General features: G+C 41.1%; 1 protein-coding gene across 2 annotated transcripts in view; it reads right to left on the minus strand.

Moving 5' to 3' along the window:
• Nucleotides 1-24,484, minus strand: part of NAV2 (neuron navigator 2) — a 223,542-nt gene that overhangs the window by 89,788 nt on the left and 109,270 nt on the right. For both annotated transcript variants that reach the window (XM_065683421.1, XM_065683423.1), the window contains 4 exons: nucleotides 19,747-20,845; nucleotides 17,803-17,915; nucleotides 14,230-14,338; nucleotides 12,463-12,852 (listed from right to left, as the gene is read on the minus strand). In XM_065683421.1, the coding sequence (XP_065539493.1) occupies nucleotides 12,463-12,852; nucleotides 14,230-14,338; nucleotides 17,803-17,915; nucleotides 19,747-20,845 (1,711 nt within the window). The remainder of the gene's footprint in view (nucleotides 1-12,462; nucleotides 12,853-14,229; nucleotides 14,339-17,802; nucleotides 17,916-19,746; nucleotides 20,846-24,484) is intronic.

Consider the following 24,484-nt stretch of genomic DNA (forward strand, 5'->3'; position numbering starts at 1 on the left):
GCAAGATGTTACTGCAACAGGCGTACTTCACCCAAGTCAAATCCAACCACTAAATTTATCAAAATGGGCTGGTAAAGTGTCAAGAAGCCTTGAACAATCTGCTGGTTACTGTTTCAGGTATATAAATCTGTACAGGGCCTTCCCAGGAACAACCCAGGAGTCTCTTTGGGGAGTCTAAGAAAGAGGTTGCTAAGGCTGTTAAGTCAGACACAAGAGGATTCCCCATTCAGTAAATCCATCGGGACACAATTCTCCGAACTCTTAAAGCCTGTAAAAAGCATGAGGAACAGTTGCACTATAACTTGTGTAGAATTCACCTTAGGTCTAGCATTCTAACTTCTGTCTGATATAGTACATAAATATTTTGTCATGGAAGAATATATTTTTCCTTTGAGCTACTAAAATAAAAGTGGAGCCTATGACCATATTGTTATACAAACATGCAAACAGCATTCTGCAAAAACATCTAATGCACATACATTAACAGGTTTATTGCAGATACTTGTCTGCACATGAAACATGTCTCTGTATGAATACCCATTGTACATGTACTAGAAAATACAGCTTTTGGCTTTGCTGTCAGATTTTTGGTATGTGACTAGTCCTTTGATAAAAAAGATCAGCTACAGCTGAAATAGATTGTCCTCCATGCTTTTTACTCAAAGTAGGTGAAATGAAATATATTACTCGTTAGCCATGCTGAAATTAATGGAACGCTCTTTCACTACCATCAACAGATTTTATCTTCTATGTAGAAGCTCAGCAAGCTGATCCAAATTAGAATACCTATACAGATAGAATAATACTGCAGTTGCATCCAACTGGAAACTGACAGTCACATTTCCATAAATCTTTCACAAGTCAATGGAAGCTGGATGCTTCTGTCATCTTTGACAACTAGATTGCGAGTTTTTTCTAACCAAGATCCTGTAAACACAAGCATATAGACAATGACTTTTACCCACTATACCAAAAGGACAGGTTTCTTAGAATGCAAAATAGTATTTTGAAACAGGTTTGTGTAACCACAGATTGAAAGCTTTCTATCTTTTCATTACATGCAATGTCCTCTACCCAGGAATGTTTCATTCCAAAAAGGTGCCAAAACTAACAATTCCTTCATGCAGCAGTGAGTTGAAAGAAAAGAAGGAAAAGGTACTAGCTTCTACATTCTGTGGGGAAAAGCAATTTACAGTAAACACACTTTAAAATAAGTGAGAAGAAAAAAATCCCTATTATTCATTGTACAGAGGAGATGAGAAGTTACTGCGGCCACAAATCTCCAGCTGTTGCTTCCTTTTCCTTCCTCCCCATCCCCTCAAACTTAAACCTGTCGTGGCTCTCAGAAACGGTTGTGCCTTTATGAAAACAACTTCATTACTGCTGCAGATTTTTGCTTTATGAGATAGGAGAATATAATGAAGGCATATTTTTCTAAAGACAATCTTAGAAGGTTTCACTCAGGGAGGAATAAACCTAAAAATATTATCCTGCATGCATGTCATTCTAATAGAATTTATAGCCCTACACACATCTACACAATGTGGAATGCCAGTATACTAGCTTATCCTCTGCAATGACATACTGCAGTTATCGATGATGTGTCATGACTTTTCCTATTAAAAAAACCTGACAAATTTGCACTGGATGCCTTGCTAGATTTATGAATCTTGAGAACTATGTAAGTATATTCAGTGCAAAAACAAGCATTTCAAACTATTTTCCTACCTGCCCCAAAGTAAGAAGTTTAAACATATGACCTGGGAAAAAGCATAGTATCCAGACTCTGTGACTCTAATACAGATGGGTAAATACTACATATTCAAAGAATTTAATAATTCAGATGCTTTAGGAACAGTACAAATAGCCAGTGGGGAATAACTGCCTTTAATGAAGTCCAATATAATCATACTTAATGAATGGACAGTGACGATGTTGGTTAACCTGAGTTTCTAATCTTTTCAGGAATTAATGCTTAATTATCTCTACAGGTTCACTTTTCATCAGCAAGGAAATAAAATTAACCAAACTTCTTGGATTATTAAAAGACTTAAGTTAAACAAGAGCAGAATTACACACTTCTAACATACAAGTGGAGCCCGCTTTCTAGGTAACACTATTTTTCTAGGAGAAGGTGGCTCCCTGCCCTGTACTATGGACATAGTAATTTGCTTTGGAGTTCCCTGGACAATTTGGACCTTTAAACTTCTATTTTCTTTAGCCAAATACACCTTTTCTATGCCTCTGAAATCTTCAATGCCTTTAATAAGTCCTTCCAAGTGCAATATTTTGAGGGTATTTCTGATGCTGAAGAGATTTATTTCCCTTTCCTGAAAGGCACACTGAGGAAACAGGAATAGATTATGCCAGGGGTTGGTATAATCCAGCAGTCTGAGTCACAGGACTTCTGTCCACACTCCCTACTTACCCATGTGTGCAGCCAGCCAACAACACACCTACTTTTATAGTCTGACAACTCTACCACTTCATATATATTCATTTCATTCCTTAACGTATGACTATAACATTTTTTTCCAGTTTTGAAAATAGATAGCCAAAGGACAGGCATTCTTTACTTAAGTATTAAGGAGAGAAGGAGCAGCAGGTAAATCAGCAGCACACAACAGACCAGACAAGCCTACCCTGATCTACTCAGCACCACATGGCTCTGTAATCCCAAACCCACAAGCAGGAGAGCAGCAACATGCCCCCAGACTGAAGCGGATTCTGCCAGCCTAGGTGCTCCTGCCTTCCTTCCTCTTGGTGCTTTGGGTTCAAGGTTAGTTTGGAAATGGCGGCCCAAGTGCCTCTTGGTAGAAGACTTGCATAGCAACCCGAGTGCTTGAAACTTGAAGAAACAAAAAGCTTCTAAGTTTTACAGCTTTTGGATTATTCCATAAATCAACATCTGCTTTGACATGCAAAAGTGTTCTCTTTTAGCTGCAGCAATAACAATGTTGTTCTTAGTGTTTTCCTTTAAACATGTATTTTCACTAGGCTTCATCTCTGTTGTCGTTACAGTTAGTTAAACAAGATCAAGAAGCTTAACAAGCTTTGAGTATTAAAGGAGTCTAACTTCGCCAGTTGCTAAAAACCAAGAGCACAAAATTCTCCACTGCTGTTTTGGAAATATGATGAACATGATCAAAATTATTATATTGATGTTTTTATATTAAATATAAATATTATTTTATGTTCCATTTGCTTGCCTCAACTTATTGCCCTTTCTTCAGGCTGTTAATGAGAAGAAAGAGCAAGCTAAAGCCTTACTTATCACTCTTCATCTAGCTTGGAGTTGAATGGTCCTTCAGAAATTAGTGGAGCACCGTATCTTGAAAGAGAACTCTGGCTACAGCAATAGGACTTCAAATGCCAACATTAACTATTAACAGCCCTCAAAGCAGGCTTCAAAGAAGCCAGATGATTAACACGCATACAAGAAGATAGAAAGACCTGAGATAGCAAGACCTGGGAAGAGACAAGGACAGCAGAAATCCACTTATTTTGCAGAGGAATTTGGGTATGAGTCTTCAATGACTTTTCTAGGAGACGAAAGCATTAGGACTTCATTAGGACTAAAAGAATTCTTCCCCATGTAACCAAATGACAAGTAAAAGCTGAATTATTTTCAAGATGCAATCTTGCTTAACTATACTTATGGCCATTTCCCACATTTGTCCTAAACCATCTCTTTGGAAGTATCTTTACGGTTTGGGATCTTCTGAGTAGGTTTAGTTCAATCCAGTGAGAACACCAAGTTAATCCTGTGGTTTGCAGGCCTTGTCCCAGAGCTGTGAGCATTTCCTGTATGCAGGAGTCAGGCCACAGCAAATGTTAAGTCTGGGGGGAAAGCCTTTCTAGCCCAAAGATATGTCCAGCATACCTAAGTTAAAGGTGAGTAGCACAGAACAGTCATTAAAAGACAATTGTTCCCTCCTGTTTGAGGGGATTAAAATCCAGATTACTCATTTTACAGAAGAATTAGTCTGAGAAACAGAGTAACCTAACATTAATGCCAGACTAAATACTCTCTGGAGCACTCTATGGGCATCAACCATCCGCATTATGGAGCTGGGCCAGTGGACAGTGAAACCCCAATGGATCACCTCATTGTAAGATTCATCTGTGGAGAGTAAATCACAACAGCCATTATGACATTTGGAAGGAACCAACCCTGGTGTTCCAACTCCCAGATGGTTTCTGAAATTTATCCAGTCAATCACTAACATGAAATGAATGACCAGAGATGGCAATCTGACAAAATGAGGTAGACAAAACTGGAAAACACCCAAGAGATCAATCCTTTCAGGTGTGCATACACCACTCTAGACCCCAGTGAAACATGGGTGGAAACTCATTACTTAAGAGGACAAGGATCACACCTGCCAAGCATAGGCTACAAGCCTGGAGCAAGCTGAATATCCATCAGAACCAAGTAGCTGTTCAATGGGGTTTTGCATATGCCAATTTTGATTTAAATGCCTAATCCTTTCTCAGAATCTATTTCAATGAAAATCATAGTAATAAGCCATTTTGCATTTGCCTCTTTAATTTTGTCAGAGAGAGGAAGGACGTGTGATGAAAGAGGTGCAATGAGAGAGTGCTGCTTCTCTACGGGTTCTCAGCAGGGTCAGCAGCAGAGGAAGAATTTCTCCTTTGGACGCCCTCATGCATGCTACTTTCCTGCAAGTGAGCCACATGGACAAAATGTGTATGATTGCATCTCCCTCTACTGGTTAGCCCCAGTACTTATTTTGTGCTTTAGAAACTGTCCTTTTGCTCAAATTACAAAAACCTGTTGGCACAGAAGAAGCAGCTCAAACACTGCTGAGGTGTTTATCACAAAAACAAGACCAGATTAGGATAATGGCTATTAAATGGTATTTTGGTAGTCACTGATGTTAGGACAGTATGTACCAGTAAGCAAAAACCACAACACACTACAACTTGTTGAGTTCGTTTTACTGACAAATACTACACATGATCCAATGTGAGTCTTTTTAGCACTATACCAGTAAAAAAAATAAGCCTGACTGCAGCTATCTCTAAGGTTGTGATTTACAGGCCTCTGATGTCTGCCTGTGCTAAATCCTACACTGCAAAAATAAGTTCTATAAGAGCATGTTATGTGAGATACCATTTGTGATAAATGTTCAGTTTTAGTGATTAAGCTGACACCAAAACTATCCCTGAACTGAGTGCAATATTTCAGAATATTTCAAATAATATACATTATTAATATTGAAAACACTTGCAGTACCGTTCTTGGAATATTACTGTGATTCAAACACTGTCCTAATTTTTTCTTCTCATTCTCACAGCACCAGGACATCTATGATTTTAAAACCAACAGCTAGTTCTGAAACAGTTCAACACAACTTATTAAAACAAAAACCAGAAGTCAAGGTTTCCCAATACCTTTCCATAAAAGTCAAGATTTTGAGTTGCCTCAGTCCTTCATTATTTGTGTTAATTATCTATGTACCACATATTGCTACTATGTTGCAATGTTGAAAAGGTCAAAATATAAGCAACCAGTCCTAGCAAGGCAGAAGGCAGCTCAAATAAACACTGCTCAAGTACAGAAGAGAAATGAAATAAACCTCCTAATGATGCTTAGTAATGTTATAAGTGTAAGGAATGCAGTTTTACCCATCCACGGTATTTAGATGAAATTTTATCACTAAAATCATACCATTTAAAGAGCAATGCCCAGTAGAAACAATAACCCACTGTATCTCGAAGTGTGCATCAAAAATACAGTGGTAATCACCATGGCAAAAATTAAATGGGAAAAGGCTATAGGTAGCACTGAATCAATGTACAGGGAGAAACAGATTCTCATTCTCACCATGATTAGCTCAGCCGCTCTTGATTTCCAGCCATCCCTGGAGACATTCAAGGTCAGGCTGGAAGTGGTTCTCAGCAACCTGATCTAGTTCAAGACTTCCCTGCTCACTGCAGGGGGGTTGGACTAGATGACCTTTGAAGGTCCCTTCCAACCCAAACCATTCTATGACTCCTGCTGCAGGCAGCTTAGAAGGAATAAGCTTACCTTAACTCCTGTGACCAAGATCAGGTTCTCATTAGCAGCAAACTGCATAATCTTTCCCTTTCTCTAAAACCTTAGCCCAAGTGAAGGGCTGTTTCACCACACAAGCCTGACATCTGAAAAAGATGCTTCACTGTCTGACTGGTAAATAGAACAAAATCAACTGAGCTGAAAAAGTCCTACAAATACCAATTACACTTCAACATTCAATTAAATCAGTCCTAAATTTCAGCTTTTCCTCTCAAACTGTCCTTTGCCTCCTAAGAGATGTAACACCTAGATTTCAGTCTACAACAGAACTCTATTTCAGTGATGGTTTTGGTGCATGTTACCCAAGGGTAGACAGGCCTCTGCACCACAAGGATGATTTTTACCTAGGGCATGATGCTTGCATGTGGGTTTGACTGAACAGAGAGGATAAAGCCTGATTCCCCAGCCCAGAGTGACCTACTTTCCCTTTCAGCATCCTTTCATTCATGTTTCGACAGGGCTTTGAGCAACCTGGTCTAGTGGAAGATGTCCCTGCCCACGGCACGGGGTTGGAACTGGATGCGTTTTAAGGTCCCTTCCAACCTTAACCTTTCTACGATTCCCTAATTCACCTGCTTGTAGTGTTACCTGGGGAGCATAAAGGCTTGAATAAACAAGAAGGAATCATAAATCCGTGAGCATCACACACACAAAAGCATTAATAAGTTGTGGTGATAGGGATCTGGAATGGGAATGTATCAGCCCCAAAGCATCAAATAAAAGGGGAGGCTAATAAAAAGGTAGAAACTGTCATCATTCCCCCATGGCAACAGCCACCGCACCTGTGGGAGATCTCCTGGAAGGAGAATTTTAGCATAGGCCTCTGAACACCATATGCAGGCTTAGCCCTTCTGTCCTCATCTAATGGCTGAGTGAGGTATAACAGAGTCACTAGGTAATATTTCTTAATGAAATACACCTGAGAGTGAGCTGGGCATGCCCCAAAGGCCAGCTTAGCAGGCAGCAGACCCATGGTGTGTGCATGGGGCAGCTCACATCTGCCCTACCTCCAGGTTACAGCTCTAGGGTGGTTGAGCTGTCAAATCATCAACTCTACAATTTGTTGGAACATAGCTGGAACAGCCATTCTTCTGCAAAAACTTGTTTTGACAAGCTGTGCTTGTGGACACAAAGCCAGTTCCTGAGAAACTTTGCGATCAGCACGAATGGGTATATCCACACCGGCAATTCTGAATCAAAAGCTGCACACTAGGGCAGGGGAAACAGGGGCAGAGGATTAATTACATTAAAAGTAAATAATTTGCAAAGGCTTTTCTGACCAACAGCTCTTTTGCTCCATTCTAAGGACAGATAAAAAGAAAATTAACCCTACATATCACTAGAGAGAACTGAGGGGAGGCAAGAACAATAAGACGTAGGTATGTATATGTTAGTAGTTAGAGGGAGACTGAAGTGTTCAAAACCTCCCTAACAACCCCCCAGAAGCTATGAGAGTTAATGCCCCTACCTGAGACAATCTCTAGGGTTGGTAGGTGACACAGTTCTGGGCTTTGAGGTGAAGTTCTGAAGCCTCAAGCTCAGCCACCAGCTGAGGGAGGAGGGCTGGATGCTTATTTCTCACCTCACACAAATTCTACTCATGTTGCTTTGTCATTCGGTTGATGTTTTAGCTCCCTCAATAAGAAAATTTCTTAACTTTGATCCACCCCCTGGAGACTTTCTTGGTTTAAGAGATATTTTCTGAATGATTGGAAAAGATATTCTTTCTAAGCCTATGAAAGCAATCCTGGGGTCTGCCAGGGCTCTGCTTGAGCAGATTTATTAAAGGAGGCCAAATGAAACTTCCCATGACCCAGTACATTTCAAAGAAAGCATCAGAGCACAGGGCTAATATAGTTTATCTTGGATATTGGATTTATTTTGGCTGTAACAAATAGTTTGGCTTTCTGCCCTATCAGTTTGCCAATGAAAACAAAGATCCAAGGTTTTCAAAATGCAGGGCTGTAGCAAGTCTGAAAAATGACACAGTGAAACACATACCAGCTAATAAAGAGCTATTCATGCTATAAATGCCCTCTTGTGCTGCTTTCCACATACTATAACTCAGCTCCTGGAAATATTGGGCCTGTGCACCCTAACACTGATCTCGGAGATATGTTCTGCAGGGAGTCACACGGAAGCTCTTGTTACAACCTCTCTGACTTCTAAGCAGTGTATTATTCCTCTCCTACTAAGACACAATACCATCCTATTTTTTTATTATTGGGAATAAGTGGACACTGGGGAAGATAACTTCTGAAACAGGCTACCAAAACATTTGTTTGTGCTGGAGATGGTAATCCAGCATGATCAGATGTCAGTGAGACTCAGCAAAGGTAACACTCTCAATTTTTTTTCTCTCTCTCCATTGGTACTGGTATTATATCCAGTGCTGCCACTGCAACTCAGTACTGCAACATTCCCTTTTCAGGAAATACACACACACACGATTGCTCTCCACAGACTATGTAACCCCAATATTGTGGGGCTGCTTCCAGGAATGCTCCCTCCAAACACCCAACAATGAAAGGACCTCCAAACCGCTCAACCTCCAAACTCTGCCCACAACCTGGCAAAAGATCTGGATCTGATGATGGACTGATCTATAATACAGATTCTGTCCTTGGAACTAAGTCAATGACTACAGTAGTGCTATATAAATCAATAAACTAACTCACATTATTTAGCAAAATAGGCTTTTGAAGCTAAAGGCAAAAGATGTAGAAAGAAATATTTGTACACAGAACTTCTTGTCCTAAAGAACTTTAAATGGAGATCTCATTTATCAGTCTGTGGCTGGTTATATGAGTGAAAACTGAAAGTTATCTACCTCCTTTAAAAATCAGTGGGAAGTAAGAGGCATTCAAGTTCAAGACAGAATCACTGAATCCCAGACTGGTTTGGATTTGAATGGACCTTAAAGCCCATCCAGTTCCAACCCCCTGCCATGGGCAGGGACACCTTCCACTAGACCAGGTTGCTCCAAGCCCCATACAACCTGGCCTTGAGCACTGCCAGATAGGGCATTGTTTGAACACTCAAGGTTAGGAGTGAGGTGTTGTGGAGTCTGTGACTCTAAATGTTCTACTCCCCTTTCTTGATATTATTCTTGGTATGTAAGTCACTGCTTTGGTGACAGAGGTACCAACTTGCAAAAATATTTTATTACATTTTAAGTCCCTTAGACCCAGAATCTAAAGACCACTCTTGTATTTACCGACTATGGAGACTTTTATGTTTTTATTTTTTTTTTACCCTACAGGATGAACAGAGACACCCAGAAAAAGAAATAATACACAGAGATGAGTGAAGGCACCGATTTCTCTGGAAATGTCATTCACAAACTCAACAGCTTTCGTATTCTTTCCTTTGCTTCAACCTGGAACCTGAACTTTATACACTAAGTAAAGAGCTGCAAAGACCGGGGCTCCTCTAGGATATGAACAGCAGAAGTCTGAGCTGACAGAATTCTGCTAGGGACACTTATCAGCTCATAGTCCAGGTGTTTCAGAGAAACCATGGAGCTACTCAGAAATTGTTTTTTTCCTCACTTCTAGACCAAAATTACAGCCACAAGTCTGAATAAAAGTCACTGCCCAGAGGAAAAGCAGTAACTGTTAGTACAATAAACACTGCAAAACTCAGGTGTAAGTTGATTTATTTGAGGAAAGCACAAGGTACTTTAGTGACAGGATGCATTGCTAATGCAGCGACAGCTACTGGTGCTTTATCTGAAATAGAATTTTATAGAGGACTTTGCATCAGCTTCTTTACTACAGGTTTCCCTAACAAAAAATTAAAATAAAAGGTCTGATCTTTTAAAAACAGGGCAGTGTGAAAGCATCCAAATATCCCCAACAGCAAGACTTGATGGAGGTTTCCAGACTGGTAACTAAAATGGTTAAGTTAGTGACATGGCAGGAGCTGGATTCCAGCTTTCTATTTCAGTAAGACACTAAATCTTCCAAATAAGCTGATGCTACAAGAAGTGTCACTTACTAAAACCTTAAAGAAGAGCAAAGGATGTAGGAGGGCCAGACAGGGAAAAAAGGCTGCTACAAAAAGAAATATGCCATTTACATCTGAAAGATCAGTTTTAACATTAGTCTAATGCTGATATACTTGAGCTAAGAAAAAATGACTGTACTTTCTAGAAGGAATTGAAAACAGATATATTGAATTGAATACTGACTTTGGAGCAAAGAACACGTGCTTTTTCCACTCAAGAGGTGAAATGTTGATGTAAAACCTTGTTAATGATGTATCAACTCATATTTCTTCACGCTAACTTTTTTTTAGCCTTTATTTTGTGCATGCAGCTATTTTACCCTACACACAGATGTAAACTCATTTCCCTTCAGTGAACTGCCCATCAAAGTCAGGCAGCATAAAGATTCAGTACAAGTACAGAAAATGCCTCACTCTCTCCATCTCGTGGGCATAAATGAATGTTGCAGCATGTGTTTGTCTACCTCAAGGAACCCTGACTCAGGAAAACATTAATCATGCACAACATATGTCCGTATATAGGTATATTTTCTTAACATGCACTTAAAGCTCAAATCATGCGCTTAAATCCCAGTGACTAAATTATCTCTGATAATGAACTGTCTCTCCAAATGCCTATTAAAACTAGGACAGTATCTTTGTTTTGTTTCTTTCTCCAAATAATCACAGAATCACAGAATAGTTAGCTTGAAAAGGACTTTAAGATAGTCCAGTTCCACTCCCCCGCCATTATTTATTAATTCCCCAAATAATCCAAAAATCTCCAAGTAATCGTAGCAGGCTGAAGGAGGTGCTCCTGCCTCTCTACTCTACACCCCACTTGGAGCACTGTGTGCAGTTCTGGTGTCTGCAACATAAGAAGGACGGAGCCGTTGGAGCCATTCCAGAGGAGGCCACAAGGATGATCACGGGCTGGAGCACCTCCCATACTGGTGTTGGCACCGGTCTTGTTTAACATCTGTGTTGGTGACATGGACAGTGGGATTGAGTGCGCCCTCAGCAAGCTTGCCGGTGACACCAAGCTGTGTGGTTTGGTTGATACGCTGGATGGAAGGGATGCCATCCAGAGGGACATTGACACACTTGTGAGATGGGCTGATGCCAACCTTATCAAGTTCAACCATGACAAGTGCAAGGTCCTACACCTGGGTTGGAGCAATCCCAGGCACAGCTACAGGTTGGGCAGAGAAGAGATTCAGAGCAGCCCTGCAGAGAAGGACTTGGGGGTGCTGGTCGATGAGAAAACGAACATGAGCCGGCTGCAGCGTGCGCTCGCAGCCCAGAAAGCCAACCGTATCCTGGGCTGCATCAAAAGGAGCGTGACCAGCAGGTAAAAGGAGGTGATCCTGCCCCTCTACTCTGCTCTTGTGAGACCTCACCTGGAGCATTGTGTGCAGTTCTGGTGTCCTCAACATAAAAAGGACATGGAACTGTTGGAACAAGTCCAGAGGAGGGCCACGGGGATGATCAGGGGACTGGAGCACCTCCTGTATGAAGACAGGTTGAGGAAGTTGGGGCTGTTCAGCCTGGAGAAGAGAAGGCTGCATGGAGACCTCACAGCAGCCTTCCAGTATCTGAAGGGGGTCTATAGGGATGCTGGGGAGGGACTCTTCATCAGGCACTGTAGTGACAGGACAAGGGGTAACGGGTTAAAACTTAAACAGGAGAAGTTTAGATTGGATATATGGAGGAAATTCTTTCCTGTTAGGGTGGTGAGACACTGGAATGGGTTGCCCAGGGAGGTTGTGAGTGCTCCATCCCTGGCAGTGTTCAAGGCCAGGCTGGACAAAGCCTTGGGTGAGATGGTTTAGTGTGAGGTGTCCCTACCTGTAGAAGGGGGGTTGGAACTAGATGATCTTGAGGTCCTTTCCAACCCTAACTATTCTATGATTCTATGATATGAAGACAGGCTGAGAAAGTTGGGGCTGTTCAGCCTGGAGAAGAGAAGCTGCGTGGAGACCTCATAGCAGCTTCCAGTATCTGGAGAGGGCCTACAAGGATGCCAGAGACCCTCTTCATTAGGGACTGCAGTATTAGGACAAGGGGGAATGGGTTAAAACTCAAACAGGGGAGATTTAGGTTAGATATAACGCACACATTCTTTGCTGTGAGAGTGGTGAGGCAGTGGAACAGGCTGTCCCAGGAAGCTGTGGCTGCCCCATCCCTGGCAGCGCTCAAGGTCAGGCTGGATGGGGCTTGGAGCAATGTGGTCTAGTGGAAGGTGTCCCTGCCCGCGGCAGGGGTTGGAACTGGATGAGCTTTAAGGTCCTTTTCAACACAAACCAGTCTGGGGTTCTGTGAAAACTGTCATTAAACACACTTAAAGAATCACATACAGTAGATTATTTAAGATGAAAATTAAAGGGACTTACCCACTTGTGATGTCATCAGCTCTGATATTCTTGCCCAGCACATCCCCATCACTCATATAGCCAGTGGCATCCATGGTGATGCCTTCCAGATCAATTTCATCACTTCCCTTGTCCGAGATGTCCACATGGCAGACACTGCTGCCACGAGATGCCAGCTGCCTCCGCAGCGGTGCCGAATACATGTAGCGTCCTGATTCCGTGTTGATGAAGCGGCTGGCATTACCTCGTGGAGGATACCCATTTCCCATTGATGGAGCGTCGCCTGCCTGCAGGCGAGGGCTGGATTGCCCAAGTCTCCACGATAAAGGGGTCGGTCGTCCTGTCAAGCTGAGGATGCTGCGGCCGCTGATTTCAGTGGTGACGTTGGTGTCAAATGTAGTTTCCAAAGTGCTTAAAGAGAGAAATGCACTTAATGGAGTGTGTCCTGCTGTATGGTTTCAGGGGATTGCAAGACCTTACACCCTGAACATTCACCAAGTTACAGACTGTGAGTAACAGCATTGACAGAACTTACCCGCCACAACACCTTGAGACAGGTCCATTCTTCCAGCACTGCTCTTACATAATGCTACTCTTGCACCCAGGCCACCAAGTGTTCATCATGTATGTATTTCCCTGCCCATGGCAGGGGATTGAAATTAGATGACCTTAAGGTCCTTTCCAAACCTAAGTATTCTATGATTCTGTGGTTCTGTTCTATGAGAGTTCAGCTGATATATAGAGATTGTAGGACAGCTTAGTTGCAGCTAATCCATAGCTGCACCTTCTCATACCCACTGCTTTTCCTTCCCTGCTCAACCAACACAACGTTACTTTTTATTTTACTGTGGATATTTGCTAAAATAAGCAGCATTGTACTAATTGCAATATCATGTTACATATAAACTGTATCTTTCAGTTTATATGTATTTACATATTACATATAAAACCCTACGTATCTCCAGTTAGAGTAACTAAATCATAGTGAGCTGTCACATTAACTGAAAGTTCAGAAGAAAAACAGCATTGAGAGTTCATCTTTGCAAGCTGCGCCTCAATTTTAGATACAAAGCTAAAACACAAAGCGTTTCCCCCCATGAATTCATTTGGGGCTTTAGTCTACATGGCACTGAGCTCCAAGTAGGACCCCAACCTCACTACGTGCTAAAGAGCTTATTCTCCCAAACTTCAACACTGAAAAGATCTAAGTCACAGGTTGTTCAAATGTAATGAGAGTCTTTGTTTATTTAGAGCATATTTTAAATCTAGCTGAAGATTTCCAAATGCTGCTTTACAAAGAAAAAGCAGTTCTATACATGGATGACTAATAATATTAGAGAAATTTGCTTGTGCAAAGATTGGTCAGGAATTCAAGTTATGCACTTTTTCAAGTGGGTCAAGCATAGTTCACCTGCTTATTTAAACAAAATATTACACATTAGGGGAGGGGGGTGTAATGCACTGAAGTTGTTAAAGAGTAAGAAACAACTGAAACTGTAACCTATATTCAAACATCACTCAACACATTTAACAAGCACTGATCATTCCTCACCTTTGATTCTATAGACATTCTATAGACAACCTGCCATCATCAATTACTCAGAATACATCTCAGTAAACACTGAACATGACTCAGAATCTGTGCTTTAAAGACCAAAAGCACAAGATCAGTATTATCCACTGCCAATGGTGATCATTTTTCAAGGATGCGCCCCACCCAGACCTAAGAGATAAAATAAGAGCACAATGATTTCCATGACTTTTTTATAAGCAAAGCCATGCCATTACCTGTGAGTGACCTGGGTTCCTCTCAAACTGGACATGGTTTCCTCTAAGTTCTGCCGGAGATCAGCGATGTTTTTCACTGTTCGTAACCGCCGAGTTTCTGGATCCTCTCCTACAGGGAAAATAAGCCATGAGAAAGGATGAGGCAGGAAAAAGCACACACTTGAGCCATTACCTCTGCCTCGATCTGGCTCAAACACATTTTTTCCTCTGACATCCTATTATTTAATGCTCTAAACTGATGATGATTGACATACCATTCCCCTACAGCCAGCACCTGCTGTTGCTGCAGCCAGGCTGAGAATGAGCCCTGTACTCTTAACTTTATTTTAGAGGCTGCATTTGCACTAGAGCTTTCTGTGCTGTCATTTCCCCATATGACCCAATTTAAATTCTGGTTAACTTTCAACCTCATTAGAAGATCTGCTCCATCAATACCACCCTTTCCATCTCTTGTATTGACACAATTAACATCAACCAGACACAGCCAATCTGTCCAATGCTATATTTTCACTAGATCTTTTTCCCACTTTAAATGGGTATGATTTCTACCACAAGAGCTTTCCAATAAACTAAATAGTGTTCACTAGCTGCTCCGTGCTGAGTAATGTTTTAGGTAAAATGGCAAAACTTTATGCTTGTCAACAACACAACACATTTATCATTACTTAAATGTGCCACATGACACACAGTTGGGGGATAACTTCTGGCTTCCCCCACATTTAGAAATCCCATTCTTTAAATACTCTGTTCTAAACACATTTAGGTACTGTTCTTTAAAATTAGTTTATATTCATTGAAAAAAATCCTCATAGTGCCTCAGCATAATTTATTTTTATAAAATAAAGAATATAATTAGTGCTTCAGCATAATGTATTTACTTGCTCTCAGTTGTGAACTGAGTAATGTCTTGGATGCTAGCTCAATTAAGCTATATATAGATAAACCTTCAAAGAGATTGACAAGAAGTGGATTTCTAGGAATGCAAATATCATCCTTTATAAGCTGAACCAGAAAACCTCCAAAAAGCTGTCACAAAGCTTCTGTTGGGCACAGAGAAAATTATTTCATTCTAAAGGGTTTACAACTCATGACCAAAGAAAATACTACAGCAAATTTAAAACTTGTAAGATTTTGTATCTGCCTTCTCTGCACAAGTGATGCGTTCTTAAGCTGCCAGGATACTGGTCACCCATACAACTGCTAGCTTAGATGGCCACCTATATTACACAAATCAGAAATTGTAAGGACCAGATAAATAATCATAGAATCACAGAATGGTTTGGGCTGGAAGGGACCTTAAAGCTCCCTGACATGGGCAGGGACACCTTCCACTAGACCCGGTTGCTCCAAGCCCTGTCCAGCCTGGCCTTGAACACTGCCAGGGATGGGGCAGCCACAGCTTCTCTGGGCAACCTGTGTCAGCTGCTGTTGGAACCTGCCCCATTATTTGCTTTAAATTTCACGTTTCTGAAAGATGACAGGTTGGTGGCACAATAAAACCAAGTCACAGCCTCTTGCATGCAAAGCAGCAGTAGCACAAACAACTCACCAAAGTGCTGGAGCCCTGATTATGGGGGAACTACCTAGGGAGGGGAATATAGACTTTAATTTTTATATCATAATTAGCCTTTCTGAGATGAACAACAATGGCTCAACAAAAGCTCAGGTAGTGCCCACATTAGTATTTTTTTTTTAATGTGTCTCTACTCCTCAGGAAATAATTTCCCTGAGATGCAATTCACTTAGGCCAAATGATCCAACAATTAAGTTCTGGCTGGAGTGCAAATAACTGCCTCACAAGACCCATTCCTTTAGCCAGCAGATCTCTGGGACAGAAAGCATTGTCTACACTCATGGATCTACAATATTTTTAAGTAAAGAACATCAATTATTTATAGGCCTTTAGCCTCACAAAGGTCACAGTGCTCTTTTACAGATCATTAATCTCACAGATATGAAGGCAAATGGTAGATAACTTTCTAAGAGAACATACATGAGACAAACTAAACCAGTTTCTATTGAGATCACTCCTATCCCTAAACTGATACAAATTTTTTACTGAAATGGCATTCAATTGCTTAAATTGTAAGTATACTTAAAAGACAGACATTGGATAGTGCCACTAGAACTTAATTGTTAAATTCTGTTCATGAGCAGGCAGCATCATTAAACTATTTAGCTTCCTTTCTTCCCTACCTATGCTCTCTTTTGGTTTATACGTGCTTTTAAATTAAAAGTATCAATAGCTGCTATGTAAGGAGAGAAGAAATCTGTCCCTTATTTCTTCTAATTCATTTAGGTTGAGGGACCATTCTGTTTTGCATGCTCCTTTTTCTCCAAGATCCTTCTATGTACTGATGCTGTCAGAGGGGTTTGGTGGCATGCGGCTGGGTTCTGCATCTCCACTGTTTCAGGCTGTCAACCATCTTCTATTTTTAGATACCAAAACTTACATATTCTACTTGAATAAAAAATCTCAAGGATTTTATCCCTTTTGCCATTTATTTGCCTTTTAAATATTTAATCAACCTAGGTATAAATTGTACACACAGATATGCTCATTTATGCATTCTCCTCACAAATGACTCTGCCTCTTGCCTTTGCCACCAGCATATGTGCACCCAGGTGTAAACCCAGCACTGACAGAATATGTAATGCAGTATGAAATTAATTCAGTTGTGAAACTTTTAGCTAAATGATTGTTCCAAGCAGGACAATCAGTTTCAAAACTCACATTAAACTGGAGGACATCGAGATTAAGTGGATGAAAAAAACTTGCTGATGAGAACTACTCCAATAGTATGCAGTAAGCAAAGTCATAGACCCTGAAATTGGAATAGGAGGCTTGACTGTGACTAAACCCGTATCTTAGATCTTTAGCAGAACATGGTTGCTAAGAATTGTTTTGTTATATCAGTAAATTTTTAAATTATGCTTTAAAATTACTGCTAATCATAGTATACTTCTTACAGGAGCATGAATTTAGATAAATATATGAAGTACTTTCTAATTTAGACTGATAGTATTCTAATTACAATCAGTTTCAGCTTCTGTATGCTGGATATAGCAAATTGTAGTTGGATTTTGTCTCCTATTGCTGCAAAGACAACTTCTGAAATTGATCAGATTTGTGTCAGCGATACTGAGATTCCTCCAGACATATAAATGAACCAATATATCAAGAAAATTAATATAATGTCTTCTGTAAGCTCTGAGGCAAAGTTTTAAAAACAAAAAATATGTCAAATGCTTGGGAATACTTAGGATCCTTCAAATAGCTCAATCCTGAAAAGGGGCTGAACACTTCCAAGAAAAACATTAAGTATCCAGCATTCCTAATGATTTCAAGATATCTGGGGGGCACACCACTGTGCAGAACTTGAGCATCCATTATTCAGATTATTGAAACACGGTTTCCATTGCTGAAGAGCTGAAAGAAATATCATAACTCATCACAACTAAAACATTACGAATAAAACCAAATTAAATCCATCCCTAAAGAGGTGACTTCAAACTTGCTTTGACCCATTATTTAACCAGACCACAGTCAGAAGCTCACGTTGCAAGACATACCTGAGAGGTCTTCGAGAGCAGGCTGTCCAGTTTTGACATAAAGAGCAGAATCAATGGTGACCCCTCCTGTGCTGGCCTCGGCTGTTACGTTCCCTTCATTGTCTGTCTGTGATCTGGAAGGCAAAACAAAAGAGATGTGCAGTTACCCTCCATCAGAAGTATCTCAAGTATAACAAGCAGGCACCTCAGTAATAGGCTTCACAGCTTGTCAGACAGGGCTAAAGACAACTGGATTTCCATCTAAATTTTAATTCTCAATAACGTCAGTTGTGGCTAATCTGAGCTTGCACTGCATGAATATAAAGTGGGTGGTGGGTGATGGCATGTTGCATGCCTGCTGGTTTCCCTTCAATAGCTAGCAATGTCACTTATTTGTATTTTAAAATAAATAACTGGGTAAAACCAACTTCAAACTTAAATTTCTTATCTGACATCATGGCTGTCAGTTAATGAAAGGTGATGTTTTAAGACCTTCTTGTCAGATTTGAGTAATACATCTTGATTCCTTTCTTTTTACTAGTTGCACTCTGTTCTGCTCCTAGAGCCACATCAACAAGTGGCTGGAAGCTCTCCTGCCCAAAAGTTAAGTGCTGTACAAAAGTGAAGATAAAGCAGGTAATTACTATTGCAGTATTCTTCATTTCAGCTGATGCTATAGGAAATGTAGAACAATTTCTCATATCTTTTACTCAACAAAACCAGATCTATACTCAAACTAAGATGAACACCAAGTAAAATGCTTTTTTTGTTGTTTTGGCAGGACATTATAGTGATAAACTTCACAACCTAACATACCACGAATACATTTTTGGAGGATATGAGGGATAGACAATACAGCGATCAGTTTGCAATCACAATTTTCTATTTAATTATGGATTAAAATAGTACCACTGCACTGGCAATTATTAACTCGAAACAAATATCCAAAAATTACCAGTATTAGATCCCATCTTCAGACCAAAATGTAACAATAATGCTGATGTATGTTGCAAGGGCAAGGGAAATCAAGAGCACAGAATCTCAGAACTGTTTGGGCTGGAAGGGACCTTAAGGATCATCCAGTTCCAACCCCCAGCCACAGGCAGGGACACCTTCCACTAGACCAGGTTGCTCCAAGCCCCATCCAACCTGGCTTTGAACACTGCCAGTGATGGGGCAGCCACATGTACTATTAACACAAGTTTTAGTCAGATTAATTTTTCCCAACTGGTTCTTTTTCATGGGTCAACCAGCTGGCATTTTCTTCTATACACACAGGGGTATCACTCAAGGGGTCAGAAGAATCAAGGGTCTCTCCCCATTCTGCATTTTTACATGGGTAAGAACAGTACCAGCTCAAGAAGGTGTTAGCATTCTCATCTTAACTGTTAGGAGGATTGGATACAACAGTTATTTACCCTCCTACATATCACAACTTCTGACACATCTTAGTCTGATGGCCTTTGCCAATGGTTTTTGTGTAAATCATAGAATAGTTTGGGTTAGAAGGAACTTTAAAGATCATCACAGTCCAACAACGTATAAATTGTCAACTCTTAAAGCAAGAAACTTTTACAGAACTTCGCAGGCCAGAGAGGCACTCTTCATCAGGGACTGTAGCCATATAAGGGGTGATGGGTTCAAATTTAAACAGAAGTTCAGGTTAGATGTAAGGAAGGAGTTCTTTACTGTGAAGGTAGTGAGAGAAGTATTACATGCCTCACCCCTGGCAGCGTTCAAGGCCAGACTGGACAGAGCCCTGCGTGTCTTGTTCTAGTGTGAGGCATCCCTGCCCAGGGCAGTGGGTTGGAACTAGATGATCTTAAAGTCCTTTGCAACCCAAACCATTCTATGATTCTATGACTCATCTTGCTGTCTCCGCACCCCGCCAAAATGAATGTCCAAAATCAATCTCCTTATCCAAGCATCGTGTTCAAAACAGGTCACTGGAGAAGTTCACCGTACCTGTACATGAAGGGAGCTACCGTAGCAGTGTTCGGGTGGCTGTATTGCTGTTGGGGATGAGGTAGCTGAACACTCACAGTATTGCTCCCTGTGGTGTGTGTCATCGCAGCGGCGCCATTCACAGCTTGGCTGCTGCTGCTGCTGTTGAGGCCTCCAACGCCTTTTCCTTCGGAAGAGGCAAGGCTGGACGAGGAGCTGGAATGCCTGCTGTCCAGCTGAGATTTCTGATGAGAGAGCCCCGAGCTGGCTTTCCCGCTGCGGCTTCTCTCACCTTCCTTTGTAGGAACGGGGGCACTTGAGGATTTCCCTGTGGTGTTTTTTATTCCTGGTTTTGGTATTCCACTGTGAGAAGGGGCAGAGGCCTCCTTCTTGGCACTATTCAGCTTTCCTCCTTTAGGGATAAAGCTTGCGATCTTGGAGGACTTTTTTGGCATCTCTGTTGTCGCTAGTGCTGTCTGTTCTTCTTTTGGTTCCTCTTTCAGGTCCAGCTTTTCGGTGATAGATGTTCTCTTTGCAACGTCTTTACTTTTATCCTTTTCCTTCTCTTTCTGCTTCTCTTTATCCTTCTCATTACCCTTTGGAGAGCTTTTCTTATTAGTTAGTGCCCTGCTAAAAGTCCTTTGTGCAATTCCCTTGAGTGCAATTTTGGGACTACTGGACACGGATCCCGGATTGTTCCCGTTCTGATTTGCGGCATCTATTTCTTCATTCTCTTCAAAGCTGAGAAGCGTCTCCAGCTTTTCACAGCTGTTGTTCTGAGACCCTGGACACTCGAACGTTGTCCCTCCTGCTTTGGAGCCTCCTTTGCTATTGAAGAGTTTTAATTTTTCAAGCATAGATTTCTGACTGTTGGGAGTTGTTTTGGCGATTTCCGAGGTTGGCTTTGGAGGCTCTGGGGTGGGCTGCTTTACAGATAACATGGAAGACGTAGCTGTGTGCTTAGCACTGAGGGACTTGCTGCGCCAAGGTTTAATAGCAGAGCTGGGCTGAGGGATGGCTGATGAGTTATTGCAGCTAACAGTACTGCTGCAGCCTTGAACTGAGGATGAGACATTTTCATTCATTCCTGTGGGCTGGGAAGCAGGACTGTCTGCAGGCTCTAGAAAAACGACAGAAAACAACCCAAAAAACCAAAACAGTAGTACCTGATATTGTAGCTAGCCTGAAATTACTTCTGTATTGAAGCAGTAGGAACTTTACACTAATAACATTAAAAATATAGACACATGTTAGTATATTCAACATCAGTATCACTTAAAGTAAAAGCTTTATTTTCGTACCCAGCAAAACAGGAATGAGCTCCTACTGTATAATTTACATTTACTTGCTGTTTCAAGGAAAAAATAATAAGAAACTCCTCCAGTTCAAACCAAAACGTGTTCTGCAATGTGTTCTCCTTTATTAAGTTCATAATACTTTTTCATTAGCAAAAACACAGCACTATTTTGTAACTAAGGGTTCCCTCTGCTTTTGGCAAAATACTTGCTGGCCAAGTTTGATTCTTAGAAAAACCTCAGGCATATAAAAAGAAATGCAGGAGTAAGGAAAAAATTATAACTGAAGTCCTTTCAGTTATAGGGGAGGGGGGGATGAGAACTTCATATGCAAAAGGTAGAAGAAAACTCCATGTACAGAAAGAAAACCAATTCTGTCCTTATGCAATGAGCCTAAATTAAGTATTACTACATAATCCAGCTGTAAGAAAAACTAGTGGCAGTCATTTACAGTCCTCCCTCCCTCAAGAAAGCAATTCTTTTATTCATTTAGTTCCTAGTTCCTTTTAATTTTATTTGTTCTCATTAAGAAATTAGTTCAGAGCTTAAAGAGAGCTTGAAAAATCACACTCACCTACAAGTGGCCACTTCTCCTCTGAAGTTTCTCTTTGCAGAATTTCCTTTCTGGAGACGTTACTCTCTCAATTATCACAAATGTGTTTTCTGTTAAACTGCTCATGTTTCCAATTAACTTTTGCCATCTATGTCTGTTTGCCTGCCCAGCAGCCTGCTGGGGATTAACGGCTCTTACCTATATTACCCTGCCCTCCAGCAATAAAGTAAACTGTGTATAGAGCTGCATTTTTTTAATTCAAAAATCAACAGCGGTTGGGAGCGTGCGTTTTCGGCAGCAGGAGCAGCCCTGTGAATCCATCCCTGTAAATCACAAGTTGAGGCAACCACACAGGGGCTGGTTTACTTCACTTTCAGCTGCTCAGTGAAGATACGGCTCTGTTAACCTCCCTTCTCTGATCCAAACCAGATCTACTGAAGATTTAAAGCACATACATCTTCCTGACTTAGTGCAGAATCAGGTTTCTAAGAGTATCAGAGACTCCTTAATAAGATCCTCAGTCATTTCATATTATTACAGACAAAGCGGGATAGCAGGAATTAATGACACTTTAAAAAACATTACTGAAGTCAGAAGATTTTTCTGGACTCTGTTATTAACCAATAGCTATTATACAGGCTGGTTTTGCTAGTCCTTTTCCTATGGCAAACTACCCACATGGAGCTGGACGGAAGCAAGAGCTGAATTACAGACACAGAAAGGAATCGTACTTCTTTTAAGCTAGTGCCAGTCTGCTGACTTCCAAGGCACTACTCCTGCTTTACTCTAGTCCAGAGGGAAAACCAAGCCACCAGATGTCCCAAACAGCAATACCACCTGGTCCTCTGGTTGCTCTGTTCAAGCCTGCTTAACACAAGATGGGTTAAACAGGCATGAAGAAGTAATAGTGTAGGAGTTGCAGTGACCCCCAGTGCGAGGGGAAGCAGCAACCCACCATCCTAGCATCCTACCCACAGACAGGAAAGAGGAAGGAAGGTCATAACTACATCAGAAGCTGCTGGAAATGTTACCCCTCTGCTTTCAACAGCTGTGCACCATTGCTGTTCCCTTCATACCTCTTGCTGTACACTGCTGCTTTGTTATTATTTTGACTTCTTTAAATCCTCCTACCCATCAAAATCTACTTCCCATTGCAACCGTAAACCCAGAACAAGCAAGCCTTTGTCTCAGCCTGCCTTCTACAGAAGACGCCCAGCACTGTAATGAGAGTGTCACAAAAATCCCAATTGTGCATCATGTACAATTAATTTATATAGCTTCTTTTAAAGAAATAATAACTGCCCATCTCGATAATGAGATACTTCCACAGAAACCGGAGATTCACGGTACTTTCGACACTAAGCTCCTAATCCAAATGCCCTTTTGCCTAATTATGCTAAATACATCTTGACACAAAGTGTATCCATGCCCATAAATCATCAGAGCTGCCAGTGGTTCATTCATGTTTGGGATGGACTTAGAACTGGGTCCAAGGGATAAACCTAATGCACTCATCAATATGGGGAGGGAACCCTTTGCTTTCTAGGAAAAACTGATTTGCAGGGAGTAAAGGGAATGGGACAATGTGGGGTGACAAACTGGAAGTTACTAGTACTAAAGGATGCAACTACAAAGTAGAAGAGCTGTTTGCACACTTGGTTAGTACAACACATGCAGCAACACAAACCCAGCTCAGGATGAAGCAGCATTCAGTCTTGAGCATACAGCCAACTGAACAGTCTTGGAAAAGAAATCTGAGTTCTTCCCAGACAGGTTCTTAACAAGAGTTTGGAAAAAAATAAAACACAGGCAACGTGTTATTGGTATGGACCAAGCCATCCTGCATTCACCAGAGCTCAGAGCCTATGCAGAGCCCTCGTATGAGCTGTGACCTGCAGGCTGAGGCACACACCTGAGATAAGAGTTACCTGAGTACCAGGTTGTGATCTGTAACCCAGCTGTCACATCGGACTCCATCTCGAACACTGAACTAGCCATTAACACTGCACATCTGCTGTGGGAGCAGAAACCAGAGGCAGCCCACATCAAAACAAGGTTCCTACCAGCTCTACAACATTTTCCTGAAAGTCAATAGCAGGTGTTGGTTCATTTGGAGCATCAACTTCATCCTAAGAGCCCTGGTGGGTGCTCCAGTCCACAGACATTTTGGGGAAGAGCTTTGCTTGGATCAAGTGAAACAGTTGGTTTTCCAAATCTAAAAAAATTGTTCAAAATTTATTTCCCAGAGAAATTGAGAACTTTTTGATTTCTTCTTTCTTTGAACATTTTCAGTTTGTTGTTTTTAGTTCTGTTTGGTCACTACATGGAACACATTTGTTTCAGGTTGTGTTTTTTAAACAGCATTTGCTTTGTGCCCAACTCCCCCACATACACCCTCCTGTTTGGAACTTAACCATGCTTCTCTTGCCAGTGGCACAGGATGAGGACAATGCAACTCCATTTACAGTTGCTCCTTATTTACAGACATGTCAGAGAAATCAGAATTAGGACAACAACAATATGAGCATACCATTAAAAGAAAAGAATACGTTGCAACATTAATGTAGCTTTCAGAGTCTCTATCACGTGTTATCCAGGAGGTGAATTCTGTAAACGTTGGATGCTACACATCCAAAATGAATGGAAAAATATTTATAAACTCTTAAATACACGTTAAGCATCTACACTTCGCAAAATGAAAGAAGATATTTTCTTACACAAGCACAGTGGATTTTGATTCATACTTGGGTCAAATACAGTGAAACTGGAAATTCAAAGTCCTCAGGTTCTTGTTACATGGCACCATGCAAAGTTAATACAAGAAACAAAAGGTTCACTGTAAAACATGCTCAGGAAAAACACCCCCAGCTTAAGAAAACCTGGGTCTGTAAGATTCTCCGTTCCTTTATTA

This window comes from Lathamus discolor, chromosome 6 (assembly GCF_037157495.1).
Source record: "Lathamus discolor isolate bLatDis1 chromosome 6, bLatDis1.hap1, whole genome shotgun sequence".
Taxonomy (NCBI): Eukaryota; Metazoa; Chordata; class Aves; order Psittaciformes; family Psittacidae; genus Lathamus; species Lathamus discolor.